General features: G+C 50.6%; 2 protein-coding genes across 4 annotated transcripts; one reads left to right on the top strand and one right to left on the bottom strand.

The window, feature by feature from the left end:
- Positions 1 to 1,335: 1,335 nt before the first annotated feature.
- IL27 (interleukin 27) lies at positions 1,336 to 13,602 on the top strand. 3 transcript variants are annotated; one of them, XM_016154992.2, is made up of 5 exons: positions 8,984 to 9,119; positions 11,172 to 11,344; positions 11,429 to 11,527; positions 12,384 to 12,542; positions 13,317 to 13,602. In XM_016154992.2, exons 1-5 carry the CDS (start codon positions 9,089 to 9,091, stop codon positions 13,569 to 13,571), a joined length of 717 nt encoding a protein of 238 aa, XP_016010478.2. In that variant the 5' UTR covers positions 8,984 to 9,088; the 3' UTR covers positions 13,572 to 13,602. The 3 variants fall into 3 exon arrangements, with proteins under 3 accessions (XP_036081741.1, XP_016010478.2, XP_036081740.1); XM_036225848.1 differs by lacking the exon at positions 8,984 to 9,119 and adding an exon at positions 1,336 to 1,388 and having other exon boundaries at positions 11,172 to 11,527; XM_036225847.1 differs by having other exon boundaries at positions 11,172 to 11,527.
- Positions 13,603 to 13,720: 118 nt separating this feature from the next.
- On the bottom strand, positions 13,721 to 18,154 carry APOBR (apolipoprotein B receptor). The gene is made up of 4 exons (XM_016155006.2): positions 18,049 to 18,154; positions 15,016 to 17,715; positions 14,668 to 14,930; positions 13,721 to 14,580 (listed from the first exon to the last, which is right to left on the bottom strand). The coding sequence occupies exons 1-4, from the start codon at positions 18,103 to 18,105 to the stop codon at positions 14,511 to 14,513; spliced, it is 3,090 nt and encodes a 1,029-aa protein (XP_016010492.2). The 5' UTR covers positions 18,106 to 18,154; the 3' UTR covers positions 13,721 to 14,510.
- Positions 18,155 to 18,209: the final 55 nt, after the last annotated feature.

The raw sequence follows: 18,209 nt of genomic DNA, 5'->3' as shown, positions 1-18,209 counted from the left end.
AAACTTCCCTAACTTGGCGAAGAAAATGAACATAAAATCCCAGGAAGCTCAGAGAATCCTAAAAACCAGGGATCCAAAGAGGCCCACACCAAGACACATCATAATTAAAATGCCAAATGTTAAATACAAAAAAGAATATTAAAAGCAGCAAGAAAAACGGTTACCTACAAGGGAGCACACTTAAGACTGAGAGCTGATTTTTCAAAAGGAACTATGCAGGACAGAAGGGCTTGGCAAAAAAATATTCGATGTGATGAAGACCCAGGATCTACAACCAAGAATACTTTATCCAGCAAAGCTATCATTTAGAATTGAAGGACAGATAAAGAGCTTCCCAGATAAAAATAATCTAAAGGAATTTATCACCACCAAGCCAGTATTACAGGAAATGCTGGAGGGACTTCTCTAAGAAGAAGCAACATGTATCAAAAACAGGAATAAAGAATGATAACAACTACATTCCTATCAATAAATACATCAAATGGAAAAGAAATGGATAAGAAAACAACACCCCTACATATGCTGCCTACAAGAGACTCACTTCAGATTAAGACACACACAGACTAAAAAGAAGGGGATGGAAAAAGATATCGCTTTGTTGGACCTAGAAGGTATTTAAGTCAGACAGAGAAAGATAAGCACTATATGATTTCACTTATATGTGGAATCTAAGGAATAAAAAGAACATACTAATCAATAACAAACTCACAAATATAGTGGTCAATTTGGTGATGGACAGAGGGAAGTGGGGTTTTGGGGGCTGGGAGAATGGGGTAAGGGATTAAAGAAGTACAAATTAGTAGCTGATGGATGGTCATGGGGATGGATAATTCTCCAAAGGAAAATCCAGACGTTTTTTAAAAAAATTTATGCCAAAAGGAAGGATGGGTAGGCAGATAGAAATGCCAGATGGTAATTACATCCCAAGCAATGCCCTGCTCTTCTTTATCCTCTCAGCAGCTGACCAATTGACAATCTTTGCTTTATAAGCTCTCAATATTAATAGCACTTTCCAGTTTTCAGAGCACCCAAGCTCGAGCTCATGTGCTCTCTCTTTCTCTGTGAGGACGGTATCGCTATGCCCATTCTCCAGGTGAAGGAAAGAAGACCAAAGAGTGGCTTGCCAGGGTGTCCCAGTAAGATACGAACTGCCCTGCTTTGTCTTGTTCTCTCCGATTTCACCTGTTTGTCCAGTCTTCTCTGATAGGTGGCCACCCCTGGGGTCAAAGACCGTGGTTCCCACACCTCTGTATTCAACCTCTGATTCTGTCTTTTCCTCTCCTACCTAGATGCACCACTTCAATACAGAAACATGGAAGGGGTGAAGTTGTTCATATCAACACTGCCCACAGGATCCAGATGTCTGACAAGGTGGATGGAGGCTCAAGGTCTGGAGAAGAGCCTATGGATTCGGGAAGGGCCCATAAGATATAGAAAAATCAAAAGGCTAACAGAGTAAAATTTAGATCTTACAGTTGTACACAGGGTCTTTGTGTAGGTGGTAATGGAATGCAACAGTCCTCAGAGCCATCAAGAGAAGAAGGCATTTATGAGAGGATGAGACCTGAAGGAGGGACAAAGAGCCACTTATTTGAAGAGTGGAGGGGAGAATGTTCTAGGCAGAGGGAACAGCAGGTGCTAGGGCCTTCCTGTGGAGAAGTGTGCCTCGTGTTTTTGTGGGGCAACTAGGAGGCCAGGGAGAGAGGAGAAGAGGTGATGGGAGGGGTCATGATAATCTCGAAAGCCATTGGAAGGTGTTTTTTGTTTTTTGGTTTTTTACCCAGAATGAAAGGAGGATCAGTGAATCAGTCGTGCAGATATCTTACTGGGACCCAAGACCAAAACTGAGACAGGAGGAAGAGGAGTGGGTGGGCAGAAACATATATAAGGTATATATTCTCTTGTACAAATTAGATAGTATATAAAAATACAAGCAGCAAGTGGGTCCCATTCCTGGGAAGTAAACTGTCCACTCACCTGGGGGTTCTGCATGTAGTAGGCAGGACAAGCAAGGGACAGGGTGTTATCCAGAGGTGGATAACACTCTGTGGAGACTGCCAGGTGGGAGACCCGGGATTGGAGTGGGGCTGAGTTTTGGCTTTGGAGCTTAGGGCTGTTGGAGGACCTGGTGTCTGCCCAAGGCCTGCCCACCTCTCTCAGACACCTGGCAAGGCCTGTCCTGGGGCTCAGCCCAAGTGTGTCTTTATTTCACTTCCTTTTCACAGGAACGCCTTACCTGGCCTGAGAGGTGGCTCCCACACAGTGGTCCTCAGATCTGTGGCTGTTCACACCATGCCTAGGGCCTGACTGGCTGGCTCACTGAGACTTCTGCTTCTGGCTTGAATTCTTCCTTGACACACATCTCTGGGTCATCATGCCTCTTCTGCCTATGTTCCTCCTACACACACCGGTACCCCCTACCCAACCCTGCATCCTAAGCTCTAACTGCAGCCTCTTCTGTTCCTTACCCCCTTGCTCCAACTCTCCTTCGGCAGCCTTTCTTTGCCCATTGATAACAACCACCCCTTGTATTTATTAATGACAACTCATACTTGTTGAGAGTTTTCTTGTGTGTCAGGCTTAATACTATTAAATAATAGCTAAAACTTGCACTCTTATCACAGGCCAGGCCCTGTTGTAAGCACTTTACAAACAATAGTTTATTAAATATTTTAAACAGTCTCATGAATTTATATTATTTTCCTCATGTTATAGATGATGAAACAGGCTAAGTACCTTTTTTAAATAATTTTTTAAATTTTTTAAATTATTGTTGGCATACAATATTATATTAGTTTCAGGAATACAACATAGTGATTATACATTTATATAACTTACAAAGTGATCACCCTAATAAATCTAGTATTCATCTGACACCATCCACAGTTATTACATTATTGACTATATTCCTTATGCTGTACTTTACATCCCCATGACTATTTTGTAATTACCAATTTGTACTTCTTAATCCCTTCCCCTTTTTTAACTCCACCCCAGCCCCCTCCCATCTAGCAACCATCAAAATGTTCTCTGTATCTATAAGTTTCTGTTTTGTTTATTTCGTTCTGTAGATTCCACATGTAAGTGAAATCATATGGCATTTGTCTTTCTCTGTTTGACTTACTCCTCTCAGCACAATCCCCTCTAGGTGCCTCCATGTTGCTGCAGATGGCAAGATTTCACTCTTCTTTATGGCTGAGTAGTATCCCATTGCATATATATACCATCTCTTCTTTATCCATCACCCAGATTGCCTCCTTATCTTGGCTATTGTACATAATGCTGAAATGAACATATGGATTTACATGTCCCTTCAAAGTAATATTTTGGGTATCTTTGGATAAATATCTGAAGTGGGATTTCTAGGTTCCTCATTGTCTCTTGTTATAGCCTTTGTTCTTTCATTTGGGACATTTGGGACATTTTTTTGTCTCCCCATTTTGGCTGCCTCCCTGTGTTTGTTTCTATGAATTGGGTAGATCTGTTTGATCTCCTGATATTAATACATGGCTTTATGTAGAAGGTGTCCTCTGGGGTCCAGCGGTGCAGTCCCCCTGGACACCTGAGCTAGGTGCTTCGGGTTGTGTGTGCTCTCCTGTTATAATTGAGCCTGGGCTGCTGTTTGCATGTCGATGGGAGGGATTGACCCTCGAACTGATTGGCTGTGAAAACTGGCCATCTCTACAGCAGAGGAGCTGTTATATAGGGGCTAACCCTACAGAGTAGGATTCACTTTAGCAGGGCTCTGGTGCCTGCCCAGTCTGCCCTTTGGGTGCATCATTCTCAGAGTGGCCACTGAGTGTTCTGGCCTGGGGACCCCTGAAAAAGGCCCCACCACAAGCCAAGTTCAGCCACAGCCTGTACCCTGCTGGGGGCTACCTAGCATGAGCCACCAAAGAATCCGCAGATGGCCACCACTCACACTGGGCTTGGAAGTGCCTTGAGAGGCCAAGCCACAAACTGAGGGCAGCTGCCAACTAGTGCTGGGTTTGAACATTTCAGCAAGAGGTACAGGGCACACAGAGTCCAGATGCTGCTTGTTTGGGTTTTGTGAACCTTTGAGAGATTTTAGGAAAGTCCACAACATGAGCCAAGACAGGCCATTTGTACAGAAAAGCCACTGGAGGTGGTTTGAGTGGGCCCATGAGCTGAGGTCTCAGGGAATCAGCAGGGAAGGGTCGCCAGTGTTCTGGAACCCTGGGATGGTGAGCCTGGTGTAGGGCTGGGACCCCTCACTCCTCGGGGTCAGTGTGGGGGACTTCTGCAGCTTAAATATTCCTCCTGACTTTTATGCACCACATGCAGGTGTAGGGCCAGACCATTCCATGTCTTTGTCACTCCTACTAGTCTTAGGTTGGCTTCTTCTGTATGTCCTAAGTTGTAGGACTTCTGTTCAGCTAGGCTTCAGGCAATTCTCAATGATGGTCATTCTGTAGGTCAGTTATAATTTTAATGTGGTCATTAGAGGAGGCAAGCACAGTGTTTACCTACTCCATCATCTTGACTGAAAATCTGAGGTCAAGTAATTTGCCTAAGATCATACATCTACTCAGTGGCAGTATCAGCTGTTTATGTGCATAATCGTCACAGCAGTCTTATCAGCTGGTAGGAGCAGCATCTCCTCTTGGTAGATGAACCAAACACAGGGAGATTTAGAAGACATTAGTCTCCTGTCTCCCAGTTCAGTGCTGTTATTCAAATACTACCTGTCTCTCTAGGTCTGTAGAACAGTATGTGATAATTCAGCATATGTATCAAAAATCTGGCATAGAAAAAAATGAAGCATACATGGATCATGTTTACCTAGGTGCAGATATTAGAGTTTTCCAATATCTACTGGTTAAAATATCTCTTTAGAGGAATAATCACTCATAGCATAGACTTCTATTTAAGCTAAAAATGTTTGTATCAATTGGGTCATGCCCTAGAGCTCTTAAATTTGGAAGGGATTTTAAGGGGTCATTTTGTCAGTGGCGGAAGAGGTCAGACTGGGCAGTATTGGAGCTGTGAAAGGAGTGCAGGTCTGTCGACTCCTGAATGGGTCCTGACCCGTGATACCTGGCGTCCTCCTAAGTTTACCTTCACTTGTGGGCTGAGGGGTAGGCCTCATCTTACAGATGGGGAAACTAAAGCAGAATGTTTGGGCGTCTTGCTCAAGAGAGTGCATGTGAGTAAAGGGCAGAGCAGAGTCAGGACTCAACCCGGGACTTTTCATCCTCAGGCTGGTGTTTTTCCTCTGCAGCCCTACTCCCTGGCTTTGAATTCTTCCTTCTTGTCGCTCACCGGAGCATTTAACAGGCCTCCCACCTTCTCCTCATACCCTGTACAGCTCAGTCTTCCTACCCTTGCATTCATGTGGGGTTTACATAGAATACCCAGTGATGACCGTCTTGTCCATAGGAAGCCATTCCCCCAACCCACTTTCTCTCAGCCCTCCCTAGGTGCCTGCCATGGTCTTGTAAGGAAGAGAGAGGTGGGACCTTTTCCCCTCACCAGGTTCTCACTCCCAGGTGGTTAGGAGGGAACAGAAAAAAAATCCTGCTAGACCCTAAGTGCAGGATGGGGTGAGGTTCATGTGGACAACAGGAGAGGGATCTAGCGATCAGGGCCAGGGACTCAGAGCCTTATCCACCTCCACTCTCCTGGGAGAGGGTGGGTGCTGTGCCTAGAATTAAGGTCTCACCTCCTGCATTTTGGAGGCTCAGAGGTGTGGCCCCAGCTCCAGCCTGGCCTCACCTCCCCCCAGCCTTCTTGCCTTTACCAAAGCCCATCTTGGTTTCTCCTAGAGATTAGTTCCAAGCTGACATCACAGGGCCCAGGGATTCCCCTCACTGGCCCAAGCTGAAAATGGGGGACTCAAGTTCCAGTCTTGATTCTGTCACTGATCTACTGGATAACCTTGAACAAGATTTTCCCCTCCCTGTTTCCATCCTGATGTCACATATGAAGCTTCTAACTTCTGTTTCCCGAGCTCAGGATTCCCATGCAACCCCATGGAGTGCCCCATAGGGTCAGAGTTGTATCATAAAATTGGTGGATGGTTCTTTCTCTTTTTAAAAATCATCTAAGTTTTAATTTCTCTACGTAATAATAGTAGCAGCATTTGAAAATTGCTATCACTTTTCAATGAGGAAACTGAGTTTCAGGGCAGGCAAGTGACTCACCTGAAGTCATCAGAAGGGTTAGTTACACACTGCAGTCCACAACCCAGGGTTCTTGGCTTCCTTTCCAGCAGTTCTTACTACTCACCACATCCCTTTTATTTCCTGCTGGCCCCAGCCCAAGCATCAGCCCACTAACCAAGATCCACTTGTGGAAACTGAGGTCCAGGTAGGTAGAGACAAGACTAAGCCCATCCCCAAAGATATAGAGAGGCTGGCACTGTACTAACTGGCCCTCGAACTTCTTGCCAAAGATCTGCTAAGACCATCAGCCCAGGACTATGTCCAGGTGCCCCCTTTACATCCCTCAGCACCTGGCTGGGATCTTGGCCAGAGTGAGAGAATGGTAACGGTAAGATCTCAGGGCTCAGGCCTGTCCCAGACCTGCTCCTCTATCTGGGCAACCTACAGATCACCAGCCATGAACAGAACCTGGATGAGGCACTGTGGCAGAAGGCAGATTTGTTGGATGATTTATCATGAACCAGCTATCGTTAGCTACTGGGGACACATCGGTACACAAAATAGGCAAAAGTTTCCACCCTCTCAAACTCATATCCAAATGCATAGAGACAGACAGAATAAAATAAATGAGAGAATGTTAATACCTAAAAATATTAGATATCTAAAATGTTATGTAGAAAAATAATTCTGGGAAGGGGATAGAGAAGGTCCGGGGCAAAGCTCACTTGCTCTTTAAGAGCTCTGCTCAAATGTCACCTTCTCAAATAGGGTCAGTGAAGACCCTATTTGAGAAGGTGACATTTGAGCAGAGCTCTTAAAGAGCAAGTGAGCTTTGCAGAAATCTGAAGAAGAGTGTTCTAGGCAGAAGGAACAGCAAGTGCAAAGGCCCTGAGACAGGAGCATGCCCGGCATGTTCTAGGAACAACGAGGACGCCAGTATGGCTGGAGTGATATGAGTAGGGATAGAGTGAGCAAATGTGAGATATCTACTGGAGATAGGATTGAGGGCAGGAAAAGATGACTGATTCAGGGAAGAAGCCTGCGACAAGGGCCAAGGCACAGAGAAGGCTGAGGAAAGGAAACTCCAGAGAAGACATTGAGGGCATTCTAATCAGAGAGACCAGCTTATGAAAAGGCAAGGAAGTATGAGGCAGCTCACCAAGTTCAAGCATAAGGCTCCAGTTGCTGGAGCAAGAATAGGGCAAGAGTGAGGGGTGAGGCTGGAAGAGCCAGCTACAGCCAGATTAAGAAGGGCAGAGAAACAACAAGGGACAGGAGGTCTCAGGGAACCCTAAGGAAAGGTTGGGGAAGCCAAGAGGTTGTGGCTGGAGAACTGGAGATGGGGTTCCAAGTTTGAGAGGTACAGCATTTCTGGGTAATGACAAAAGGTAAGAAATAGCTGTGGTCAGGGGATCAGTGGGATAGCCATGCCTGTAGCCTGATGGCAGAACTTGGGGATGTGAGGAAGACCAGCCAGAGCCTCTATCAGTCCTTATCATCCACCTCACAATGTCTAGGACTCCCCAGTGGGGAGCTCCAGGTACACGAGATGTGGGGGAGTGAGTTGCCACCTCTGGGGGCACTGCAAAGGAAACCAGTCTGGGCTAGGCAGGAGCTAGCTGCTCTTCCTTTTCCTTCTCCTCCAGCAACCCTCTGGGATTGCTCCCTGACTGGTACTGGTACTTCCCTGGCAGTTGGTTCAAGGCTGCTTTGGTGAGCAGTGCCCAGGCAGGGCTGAGGAGGCAGAGTATAGGAAGGGGAAGCCCCCTTGGTTTCTGTCTCACGGCAGGGACCCAGCAGGGAAACCCCACAGGTCCCAAAAGGAAAGCGGCAGCAGCTGGCCTTGGGGAAGACCAAGAAACCCCCATCTTCTCCCTGAAGATGGGAAATCCAGGGTGGGGCTTAGGGCGGGGCTGTGCTGGAAGGGAGATCTGTGGTTGAAGCAACCCAGCCTTGACAGCCACCTACAGAGCAGAAACACCAGGACTATTCTGGGACCTGGCTGAGCACGGTTCCTGACCTAACACGATCCCAACTTGACCACAGGCTGAGCCTTGACCCTGGTCAGCCATTGAGCTATTATCCCAGCCTAAGCCTGAACCCTGACAGTCTCAGTCAGAAGCTTGGCCGCAGACCAAGCTCTGTGCCTGATCTGGACTGAGGTCTAAGTCCAACCCTGATTGGTCCCAAGCAGAGCCCTCAGGTCACTGATAGCTCTGACACCAAACACAGAGCCAGGATGTTGGCCCCAGACAAAGTTTTGAGTCCAGCCCTAGACCATGTTCTGATCCTAGCTGTAGAGTGAGTTCTAATCTAAGATCTGACTCTGGCCAGAAACTGAGCTCTTGGTCCTGAATAAAACTTCTCATCCAGCCCTGACTCTGGCTATAGACTGAGCCCTAACTCTGCCCAGACTGAGTTCTCTCTGCCCCACACAAAACCCCATCCATCCCAGATACCCACTGAGCCCTGACTTCCTTTACATTCCCTTCCTCAGCCATCTGATAAACTAGAAGAGAGTAAAACCCCAAGTTCACTCTGATGATCAGTCCCCTTATCTGGCCACCCATCTTTTGAAGGACAGTAGGCAAGTGATGGCACTAGGATGATAATTACAGAGCAAGGAAACAGGAGAGGGTTCAAGTCTCTGGGACCTACCAGCAAATAGGGCAGGGAGGCTCACCTAAGACTGGGGAAATGAGGGGAAGGCTGGACCTGGGAGCTCAGCAGGGGTCAGGGGCTTGGACTGACCAAAACCCCAGCTTCCCGCCATCCCCCACGGAACCTCCCACCCACTCTGGGAAGGGAAATTACATTTCCCCATTTTAGCAAGGGGTGGTGAGGAGGGAAGACTGAGTTAAAGCTGAAAGTACAAGCAGGACGGAAAGTGAAACCGGGCACAGCCCCCAGTATAAGACTCCCCCTACCCGGGAGATGGCTGGCCAAAGAGGCTGGGCCCCGCCATGGGCCAGAAGGCAGGCGACCTTGGCTGGCGTGAGTTTGAGGCCAGGGCTTGGGGCAGACGGGTGGGAGGCTTGGCTGAGACTGAGCAGAGGATTGGAGAACTTGACTGGTGCAGGCGGGGGCAAAGGGCTGAGGGCCAACTACCTGGAAGAGACTAAGGATACAGGTGACTGGAAGATGGGAATGAGGCTGGCGTGAACAGAGAAGAGGGGTTGAACAGAGTCGCAGTGGTTCAGCCAGGGCTGGGTAGAGGATGAGGCAGTTTGGCTGGCATGAATGGGTGGCAGGGTTAGAGGAGTATTGGTTTGGCTAGGGCTGGGCAGAGGATGGGAAGCTCTGACTGGCATGAATGGGGAGAGTTGGGCAGGTGGTTTGACCAGGACCAGGACCTGGCAGATAAATGAAGAGTTTGGTTGGAATGAATGAGCAAAGTCCAGACAGCTTGGCTGAGAATTGGGGCTGGCTAGAGGAAGAACAGCGGGAGTTGCTAGCACAGTGAGGGGGGCTGGAGCCAAGGAGTCAGCACCCTAACTGGGTCAAAGGTCTGTAGTGTGAAGCTTAGAAGGAGTTCCAATCTGTGGTTGGTGACTGAAGGACTCTGAGGCTGGAACCAGAGATATGAGCAGAGGAGCAGATAAAATGGTAAGGTCAGAAGAGGGACCAAGGACTGAAGGATGGAGACAGAACCTTCAAAGCCCAGGGCCAAGGACCCAAGATTGGGCGCAAAGAATAGGGAGAAGCCAAGAGAAGGATCTGGGGGCTCCAAAGCTCAGGCAGGAAGTAGGGAGTCAGTAGGAAATGACACAGCTCAATTCTGGGTGGGCAATATCCACCACAGCCTGGGATGTCCACTTTGCCTCAGTGTATAGCTGAGAACTCCACTCTACTCAAAGTCTCCAGGCCCAGCCAGGGAGTCTGGACACTAGAGAGTGAATGCACTGCCCACCCCTTCTGGAAGTCCACAGGGGAAGTGGACATACCCAGAAACTCCTCTTGGTCTCTACTGAGAGGGCATTTCAAGGAGCAGAGCCCAGGGGTTACAGATCAAGGACAGATGGGGAAGAGGCTTGGAGAGGAGGGTGAGCAGGAATAGACTTAGGGGCCTGTTTTGGTTTGTGTTTCAAGGAGAATTGTGTAACTTCAGTGGTTGCTAGATTTCCTCTTCCTGAGGGAGAAATAATGAACGCTGTCCTCTTCCCAGAGCTCGTACCCCATTGCCTCTCTTCCTTCTGTTCAAGAAATACAGGGCAAGAAGCACTTTCAGAAACCAGATAGTCTGACTCCCCATTTTATAGATGGGGGTCTGAGGCAAGAAATAAGAGATGACTTGTTCAAGGGAAGAACCCAAATGAGAAACAGAGGTTATACCCCCCATTCCAGGCCCTTCTCCCCCTCCTGGCATCCCCTGCTCCTCCCACATTGCAGAGTAACCCAACTGCCTTAGGAGAGTCTGGACCAATCTGTCCTTCTGACTCCTTGGGATAGAGCCTCCAGCACTGAGCCACCCCTGGGGCCCTGGTTCAGGCCATGAGAGCCGCCTGGCCAAGCCTGAGGAATCCTTGGCAGAACAGAGTGTACCCGCTTTGGAGGAGGTGGCTGCCTCCTCTGAGTTGCCTGGGGGAAGGAAGCACACAGGCTTTGCATTTCGGCAGATATGGAATCCAGTCTTGGTTTCCTCATCCTCTGGCTATGTGACCTTGGCAAGTCAACCTCATTAAGCCTCACTTTCCTCATCTGCAGACTGGGAAGAATAATAGCACGCAGGCTGCCACATAGAGTTGTGCAGTTTGTTCACTGAAAAAGACACTTGGCCAAGGGAGTTAGTGGGGGTCAAAATCCACCCTGAAATCTACTTGTGAAGGAGGGCACTCGGTGCAAGGCTGTATCTTTCCCTTCAGTCATACAGAGATGTTATATGGTATTCTCGATAGCTTCCATCTCATTAGTGGCTTTGAGCGATCAGTGAGATGGAACACAGAGCTTGCCCATAGCACAGGCTCAGAAAAGGCACGTTCCCTTTCTTCTTCTGAGTTCTTCTCAAGCTCTACCCTCCTTTTGCCCACCCCCTCTCCATTTCTCCAGGGCTCGGCCTTTTGCTGCTCTTCTTGCTCCTGGCTCGAGCTGGCGTCTGGGGATTCCCGATGCCCCCAGGGAGGCCTCCCTTGACGCTGCAGGAGTTGCAGAGGGAGTTCAAGGTCAGCCTGCATCTAGCCAAGAAGCTGCTGTTCCAGGTTCGGGCCCAGGCCCACAACTTTGTGAGTCTCCCTAATGCAGCTGGCTCTGGGACTGGGCAGATCCTCAATCCACTCTGGCCCTCACTAACAGACTTTGCCCCACAGGCTGAATCTCATCTGCCAGGAGTGAACCTGGACCTCCTGCCCCTGGGAGAGCAGCTCCCCAATGTTTCCCTGACCTTCCAGGCCTGGCAAGGTCTCTCTGTGAGTAGAGGGCTGGTGGGGTGGGGCAAGTGGGCCGGCAATAAGACTGGGCTGGGTGGGTGAAGATGATGTCGGGGATTGAATTGAAGTTGGATTTGGGGATAAACTGAGGAACAGAATCTGGATGAGGCTGAGTATGTCGTTAGATATAAAGATGAAGCTGAATAAAGAAATGAAGTTAGGAAGAGAGTGAAAGTGAAGCTGGGCACGGAAAGAGGTAGGGATGGGAACAGGATGGGATCAGGGACAGAGGTTGGTGTGGAGGAGGGATAGCGTTGGTGTTAGGCATGAGAATGGGGATAGGTTAGGATTGGAAGATTGGGGATGAGAGTGAAAATAAAGTGAAAGATGGAAAAGGGATTGGGATTGCCGGTGAGGATGGGAATGGAATGAGGCTGGGATGGAGTTGGGGATAAGATGGAGAGATGGACATATGGACAAGGGATGGAATTGGGATTAGGAATGGGGATAGGGATAGGAAAGAGGTTGGATACAGACTGAAAATAAGTGAGGAGATGGAGATAGAATTGGATGGTGGGGAAGGAACAGGAATGGGGTTGTGGACTGAATGATAGGACAGTGAGATTGGGGTTAGACATGAGTTTGGTCATGGGACTGAAAATGAGGTTGGGAAAGGAGGTCGGATGGAGATTATAGACAGTGGAGACAGGAATGCTGATGAGCAAAGGAAGGGAGCAGGTAAAGACATGGAGCTGAAGATGAGAACAGATGTTTGGATGAAATGGGAATTGGAGTATGGGATGGAAAAGGGACTCGGAGAGACACGGGGTTCAGTTTGAAGCGGGTTGTCCTTAGCCTGTGGATGTTTCCTGACCCCTTCTCTCTGTTTTCACAGGACCCAGAACGACTCTGCTTCCTCTCCATGACACTTCGCCCTTACCAAGCCCTGTTGGAAGGGCTGGGGAACCAGGGGGGCTTTGCCAGCTCAGAGAGGATGCAGCTGTGGGCCATGAGACTGGATCTCCGTGATTTACAGCGGCATCTTCGCTTCCAGGTAGAGTGGCCACCCGCCGTCCTTGACCCCCAGAGACCAAAACTAAAGCTCATTGGCTCCCATTTTAAAACAATGCCCCTGCCCACAGGTTGGGTAAGTCTGAACAGAAATGCTCCAGATTCTCTGAGTGTGTGTATGAGTGTGTGTGTGTGTGTGTGTGTGTATTTGTATGTGTGTGAGTGTGAGTGTGTGTAGCTGCACCAGGCCCTGATTCTGCCCCCCTGAATCTCTGCCTTCTCTTGGGGTCTTGGTCTTAAATAAGAGAATAGCTCTGAAGCATCCAGGACAGCATCTGTCATCAGCAGGACTTATAACAAAGTTGGTTCCCTTCTCTCTCTCATCCTCTGACATCACCAGGTCCTGCTGGACATTTCAAAGGGAAATATGAATTTTACTTTTACTAAGAGGAGAATCGAAAATGCAAGCAGCATAAAAACCAGCTATATCAACCTTTCTGCCCATTTCTGATTCTAAGACAACTCTTAAGAGAGGAACTTTTTGGAACCCCAAATGCCCAGTGCAATCCTAGATGCGTGAGCCAGCTTCCTCCATGAACATCATCTTGTTCTGTGATTTCTATTTCCTTGAGCCAAAAAAAATCAGGCAGGACACGTGAGATGATGACATAATGGAAGATCTGAAATAGGGGTTGTCCAGAGAATCATAACCTTGTGGTCTCTGATGTCATTCAGCCCTACTAGACACATAAAGGAACAAGATTTCACTCAGGATCTCAGCCTGGCCATTTTCTGACCCATGGGCCTTTCCTCACAGGTGCTGGCTGCAGGATTCAACATCCCTGAGGAGGAGGAGAATGAAGAGGGGAAGGAGCTGCTCCCAGGTGGTCTGGGCAGCCCCTCACAGATGTCAGCGCAGGTGCCCTGGCCCCAGCTCCTCTACGCCTACCAGTTGCTGCACTCCTTGGAGCTTGTCTTGTCTCGGGCTGTGCGGGACTTGCTGCTGCTCTCCCAGGCCGGGAAGTTAGCCCAGGTCCTGGGGGGTCCAACACTGGCTCTCTCCCAGCCCTGATGGAGTGATTTCTTAGCCCCTTCCCTTTACCTGTTAGGACTTTAGGACTGGAGTCTGGGCCAACAGGACAGCCTCCAGCTCACTGTCTCAGACAAGTGACCTCCCTCCCCAGACCCTACCCAATAACTTAAGGCCCCTCCAGTCCTTGCTGGATATTTATTTCTTGGATATTTATTTATTGTTTAGAGAAATTATGGTTTATTTATTGTTTCAGGGCCTGACGTCCTCCAGCCAGGCCACCATGCTGGGTGCCTAATAAAGCACTCTCATCCTCTCTCTGCCTTGGCTTCTTTTCAGAGAAGGAATGTCTGACACCCAAAGTGGGCCTGGAATGGATCCTTCGACATCTGACTGCTCTGGGCCCCTCTCTGTTCCTATATTTTGGGGGTCCCTGGCACACCTCCCACTCTGGCTTTCTCAGTTGGTGGTTACCATAGTAACCAGCAGAGTCCTGAGGCTCAGCTCCCATTTTGGAACCTCAAGGCAGCAGGTCTGTTTCCCATCAACCTTTGATTGCAAATGGACTTCCTGATCCCTTTCCTCTAGGCTAACTTTCACCCCGAGGTTTGCATTACTCCTACACAGCTCTCTGGGGGCTTGGAGAGAGGCGTGGGGAGCAGGGTGGGGAGCAGAGGTCGTCAGAGGGGAGATCTGTCTCTGTCCCCTCTCAGTCCTCTGGGCAGCCTCAGAGACAGGTTGGAGAGGTAGTGAGTACAGGCTGTGAAAGGAGGTCCAGCAGCACTGGAGAGTCAGACTCCTTAAGTTCATGGTTCTTGAAGATGTCTAATTCCGTCTGCTCCATGAATGAAACACCAAGAACCTAAGGCCCACGGGGTGGAAAGGTTGCATTCAAAATGGCCAAAGGGGTCAGGCTGAGCACGGTTCAGCGGAGCCCACTGGCCCTCACTCAGAGCCTGGCTTCTGGGTCTTGGTGCCCAGTCACTGGGGCTTGGGCCGGCCCAGTCTGGCTTGTAGTTCCTGCATCATGCCGTGGTGTGCAAGGCCAAACCTGGAGGTGGAAGACAGGCCGTGGGAGCTGGTCTCCAGCTGTCCAGCCTTCTGCTCATCCCGGCCCAGCCACTTTCCCTGTGCTTACCCGTGTCCCAAGGGTCTTCTGGCTGGCACTGGAGTCCCTTCAGGCCTTGAGGGGCTTGGCTCTGGGGGTTCCTCTGGCTGAGGAAGTCTTTGGTCAGGGGCTGGCAGCACCTCCTCTGGTGGGGGGCTGGGAGGCTCTTCCTGCTGCTCAGAGGTGGGGGTCCGACGGAAAGAGGGCCGAGAGCGACGCTGTGAGGAGCTGCGGGAGAGGAGTATACGACTCCGAGGGACAGAGACATCCAGGCGAGACCCAGGGAGCAGGGCCTGCAGGGAAGAGGGGCACTAAGTGTTACGGACTGACTTTGAGATTATGCTCTATTCAGCCCTTGACCCTACCTGGAGCCCTCACCTCACTCCAGCTGCCATGAACATCCCCTCCGGCACTTTCTGCAGCCTCTTCACGTGGCCCAGGCTTAGCCTCTGTCGGGTCCTGGATGTCTTCTAGGCCTTCTGGATCAATTTCCCTGGCCTCTTCCCTCTTGTGTCCAGTCACCTCAACATCCTCCACATCATGGAGCATTTGTGCTTCTCCCTCAGGGTCATGGTCCCCATGCTGCCCCTCACTGCCTTGCCCCTGCTCCCTTGTTGGCCATACTCCAGGCTCTTTTTCCAACAGCGTCTGCCCTTCTTGGAGCCCCTCAGCTTCTACTATGACCATGGGCCCCTCTGTTCTCACCACCTGGAAGCCTGAGGTAAAGCCATCAATCACACAGCTTCCTTCTGTCACTGCAGATTCCCTGACCTCTGCCCACCTTCCCCACAGCTCACCCTCCCTGGCCTCAAAATCCTCTGCTTGGCCACCTCTACCAGGAACCTCCTCTTCTACTGAGCCCTCTAGGCCAAACTCTTTCCCATCTCCGTTCTCTCCCTCTGCAGCCTCCACCATCTCCTCATCTCTGCCAGCCTCCTCTCTCCCCTCTGAGTCACAGCCTTGCCCAAATGCCTCATCCCAAATTTCCCCAGCCTCTCTTTCGGCTCCTTCTCTAGTCCCAGCAGCCCTTCCATCTGAAGCCGCCTTATCCTCCACAACCTCGGTAGCCAAAGACCTGGCCCATGTGTCCTCACTGTCTTGGAGGCTCAGAGCTGCCTCCTCCAGCCTCCAGCCTCTCCTGAATGTTCTATCTGCCTCCCAGAGCACTTTGGCCTCCACCTCCTCATCCTTGGTTTTTCTGGCATCTGACTCTCCAGGTGACTGGCCTGTCCCTGATGCTGCCCTGTGCCTTCCACCCAGCTCCTGGCTCTTTGTTCCTAACCCCGCTTCTTCTGCTTTCTTCCACTCTCCGAATGCCTCAAAGACCTCTGGGAGTGCAGACTCTTGGCCTCCAGTCACCTCCTCCTCCCCAGCTTCAGCACCTGCTTTTTCTTCCTGAGTATTCACTCTCTCTCTGTCCCTTCTGCTCCCATTTTCCCAAGCTTCTGTCTCAGAGGTATCAGGCTTCACATACTCTGTGTTCCTGGGATATTCCTCCAGGCTCCTTTCTGTCTCCTCTTTGCTCAGAGCTGGAATGCGCCACAGCCCTTCCTTATGCCCCTGTCCTTCCTCAGGTTGCTCTGTTGGGATCTGGGGGCCTCCCATCAGCTCAGGTTCCTGGCCTTCACTGACCTTGTGCCCGAGGGCACCACACTCCACCCCTAATGCTTCTCCACCCATCTGAGCTTCCTCACTCTTCTCCTCCCTGAACTCCTTCTCGGGTCTGGTCTCTGGGGCTGCCTCCAAGTCAGCATCACCTTCAGCTTCGTTTGCTGCTTTGTCCTGGGGCAGTTCAATCTCTACAACCCAGCAACTCTTTTTCTCCTCCTTGGCTTCCTGTGTCTGCACCAACTCCCCTAGACTGGCTTGGACAGCCTTAATCTCTGAGTCTTGCCTCCCCACGGCTTCTTTCCCATCCTGATCTGTATGACCCTCAAAGCCCTCCCCTACCTCCCCATCTGACCCCTGGCTTTCTGCAGCCTCCCTCCCTGCTGTCTGGTCCTTAACCGCTTCTTCCACTCCCTCAATTCCCAGGGCCTGAATCTGTTTTGAGAACAGGCTTACCTCTGCCTCTCTATTTTCATTCACCTCCTTTTCCTGATCTCCCTTGGAGGTCATCTCTAGGTCCCAGACTGTCCTGGTACCCTCTGGGATTCTATCTCCTGGGACTGCCCCATATTCTGTCTCCCGAACTCCTGGGAGATCAACCTCCTCCCTGCCTGAGGTTTTCCCAGCCTCTTCCCCACCTGAGGGTGTCCAGGCCTCCTCCCTGCCTAAGGTTGTGCTGGCCTTCTCTCGGCCCAAGGCTGCCCTATCCTCAGATTCTGCCCCAGGCTCCTGTGTCCACTGTGCCCTTGTGCTTTGGTCATCCCTCACCATGACCACAATCTCTTCTCTCCCAGCCTCTTTCACCCCAGCCCTCTGGATCTCCTCTGCAACTGCCTCCTTGACTGCCTCTTCTAACTCCCTGACATCACTCTCTACCTTCTGTCTTTCGGCACTGGCCTTCCTCTCAGGCTCCTTGTGCCAAGTCCACTCTGACTCCACCCCTCCAACCGCCCCTGGCTCTCTTGCCCTGACCTCTTCCTCCTCCTCTTCTTGTTCCCAAGTTCTCAGTGTCTCCTCTCTGTTCACTTCCTGCTCATTGTGCTCCTGACTCTCCTGGGCTTGGCTGCTCCTGTCTTTACCAGCCTCAGACCCTGCCTCAGACTTCTTTCCAGCCTCCAAAGGGGCACTTGGCTCCTGGCCCTGGGAGGCTTTGGCTGCCTCCCAGGCCCCAGTGTCCTGCCTATTTGCTTGAGACCCATAGGAGCTGCTTTCTCTCCAACCCCAGGTTTGTTCTGTAGCTGAGCTTCCCTCCTGGCATCTTCTACCCAATTCAGGCCCTCTAAGTCCTCCATCTCCTTTGCTTTGGCTGCCTCCAAGGCTCTCCAGGGCTTCCTGGGCTCCCTCCTCTGCAGTTCCCCTTGGCCTTCCTGCAGCCACCTCCCCTAGTTCCTCAGCTGCTTGCGCCTCCCTCCTCTCTGCAACGGGGACCTCATCTCCTATAAGGTAGGAGACAAAGGTGCTGAAGGAATCCTAGAAGAAAAAGAAGAAACGAAGGCATTAAGGGGAGACCCAGCCCTCTCCCTGGGGGCCCTGGGCCAGAGGACCTCCTAGTAGAAAGAGGAGTTCTGAAATCGGGAGGGGAAGGAGAACAGGATCTATAGAAGGAATAGGAAAGGGCCTAGATTCAAGGTATGTGGATTGTTTGTGGAGGTGGGAGGATTGAAATCCAGAAAAGGTTGGGCTAGGAGGCTGCCTGATCCTAGGAAAGGAACCTCAAGTCTGAGGAGAAGTTCAAAGGGAGGAGAGAAGGTGAAGCCCGGGTGAGCAGGGTGAAAGTCTCTGGCATCTCTTTGTCCCTCTCACCAGTGCCCCCCTCAAGGCCTGATGCAGCCCAGGGAGATGTAGCCGGAGAAAATCCATCTCGTCTGTGCCCGTGTGTCCAGAAAGCTGGCAATGACCGTCCCCACCCACCAAGACAAGCCAGTCTTCCCCGGGGCCCAAGACACTTCCTCTTCCCCTGTCTC

This window comes from Rousettus aegyptiacus, unplaced genomic scaffold, assembly GCF_014176215.1.
Source record: "Rousettus aegyptiacus isolate mRouAeg1 unplaced genomic scaffold, mRouAeg1.p scaffold_m13_p_8, whole genome shotgun sequence".
Taxonomy (NCBI): domain Eukaryota; kingdom Metazoa; phylum Chordata; class Mammalia; order Chiroptera; family Pteropodidae; genus Rousettus; species Rousettus aegyptiacus.
This window is presented reverse-complemented; position numbering and strand designations above follow the sequence as displayed.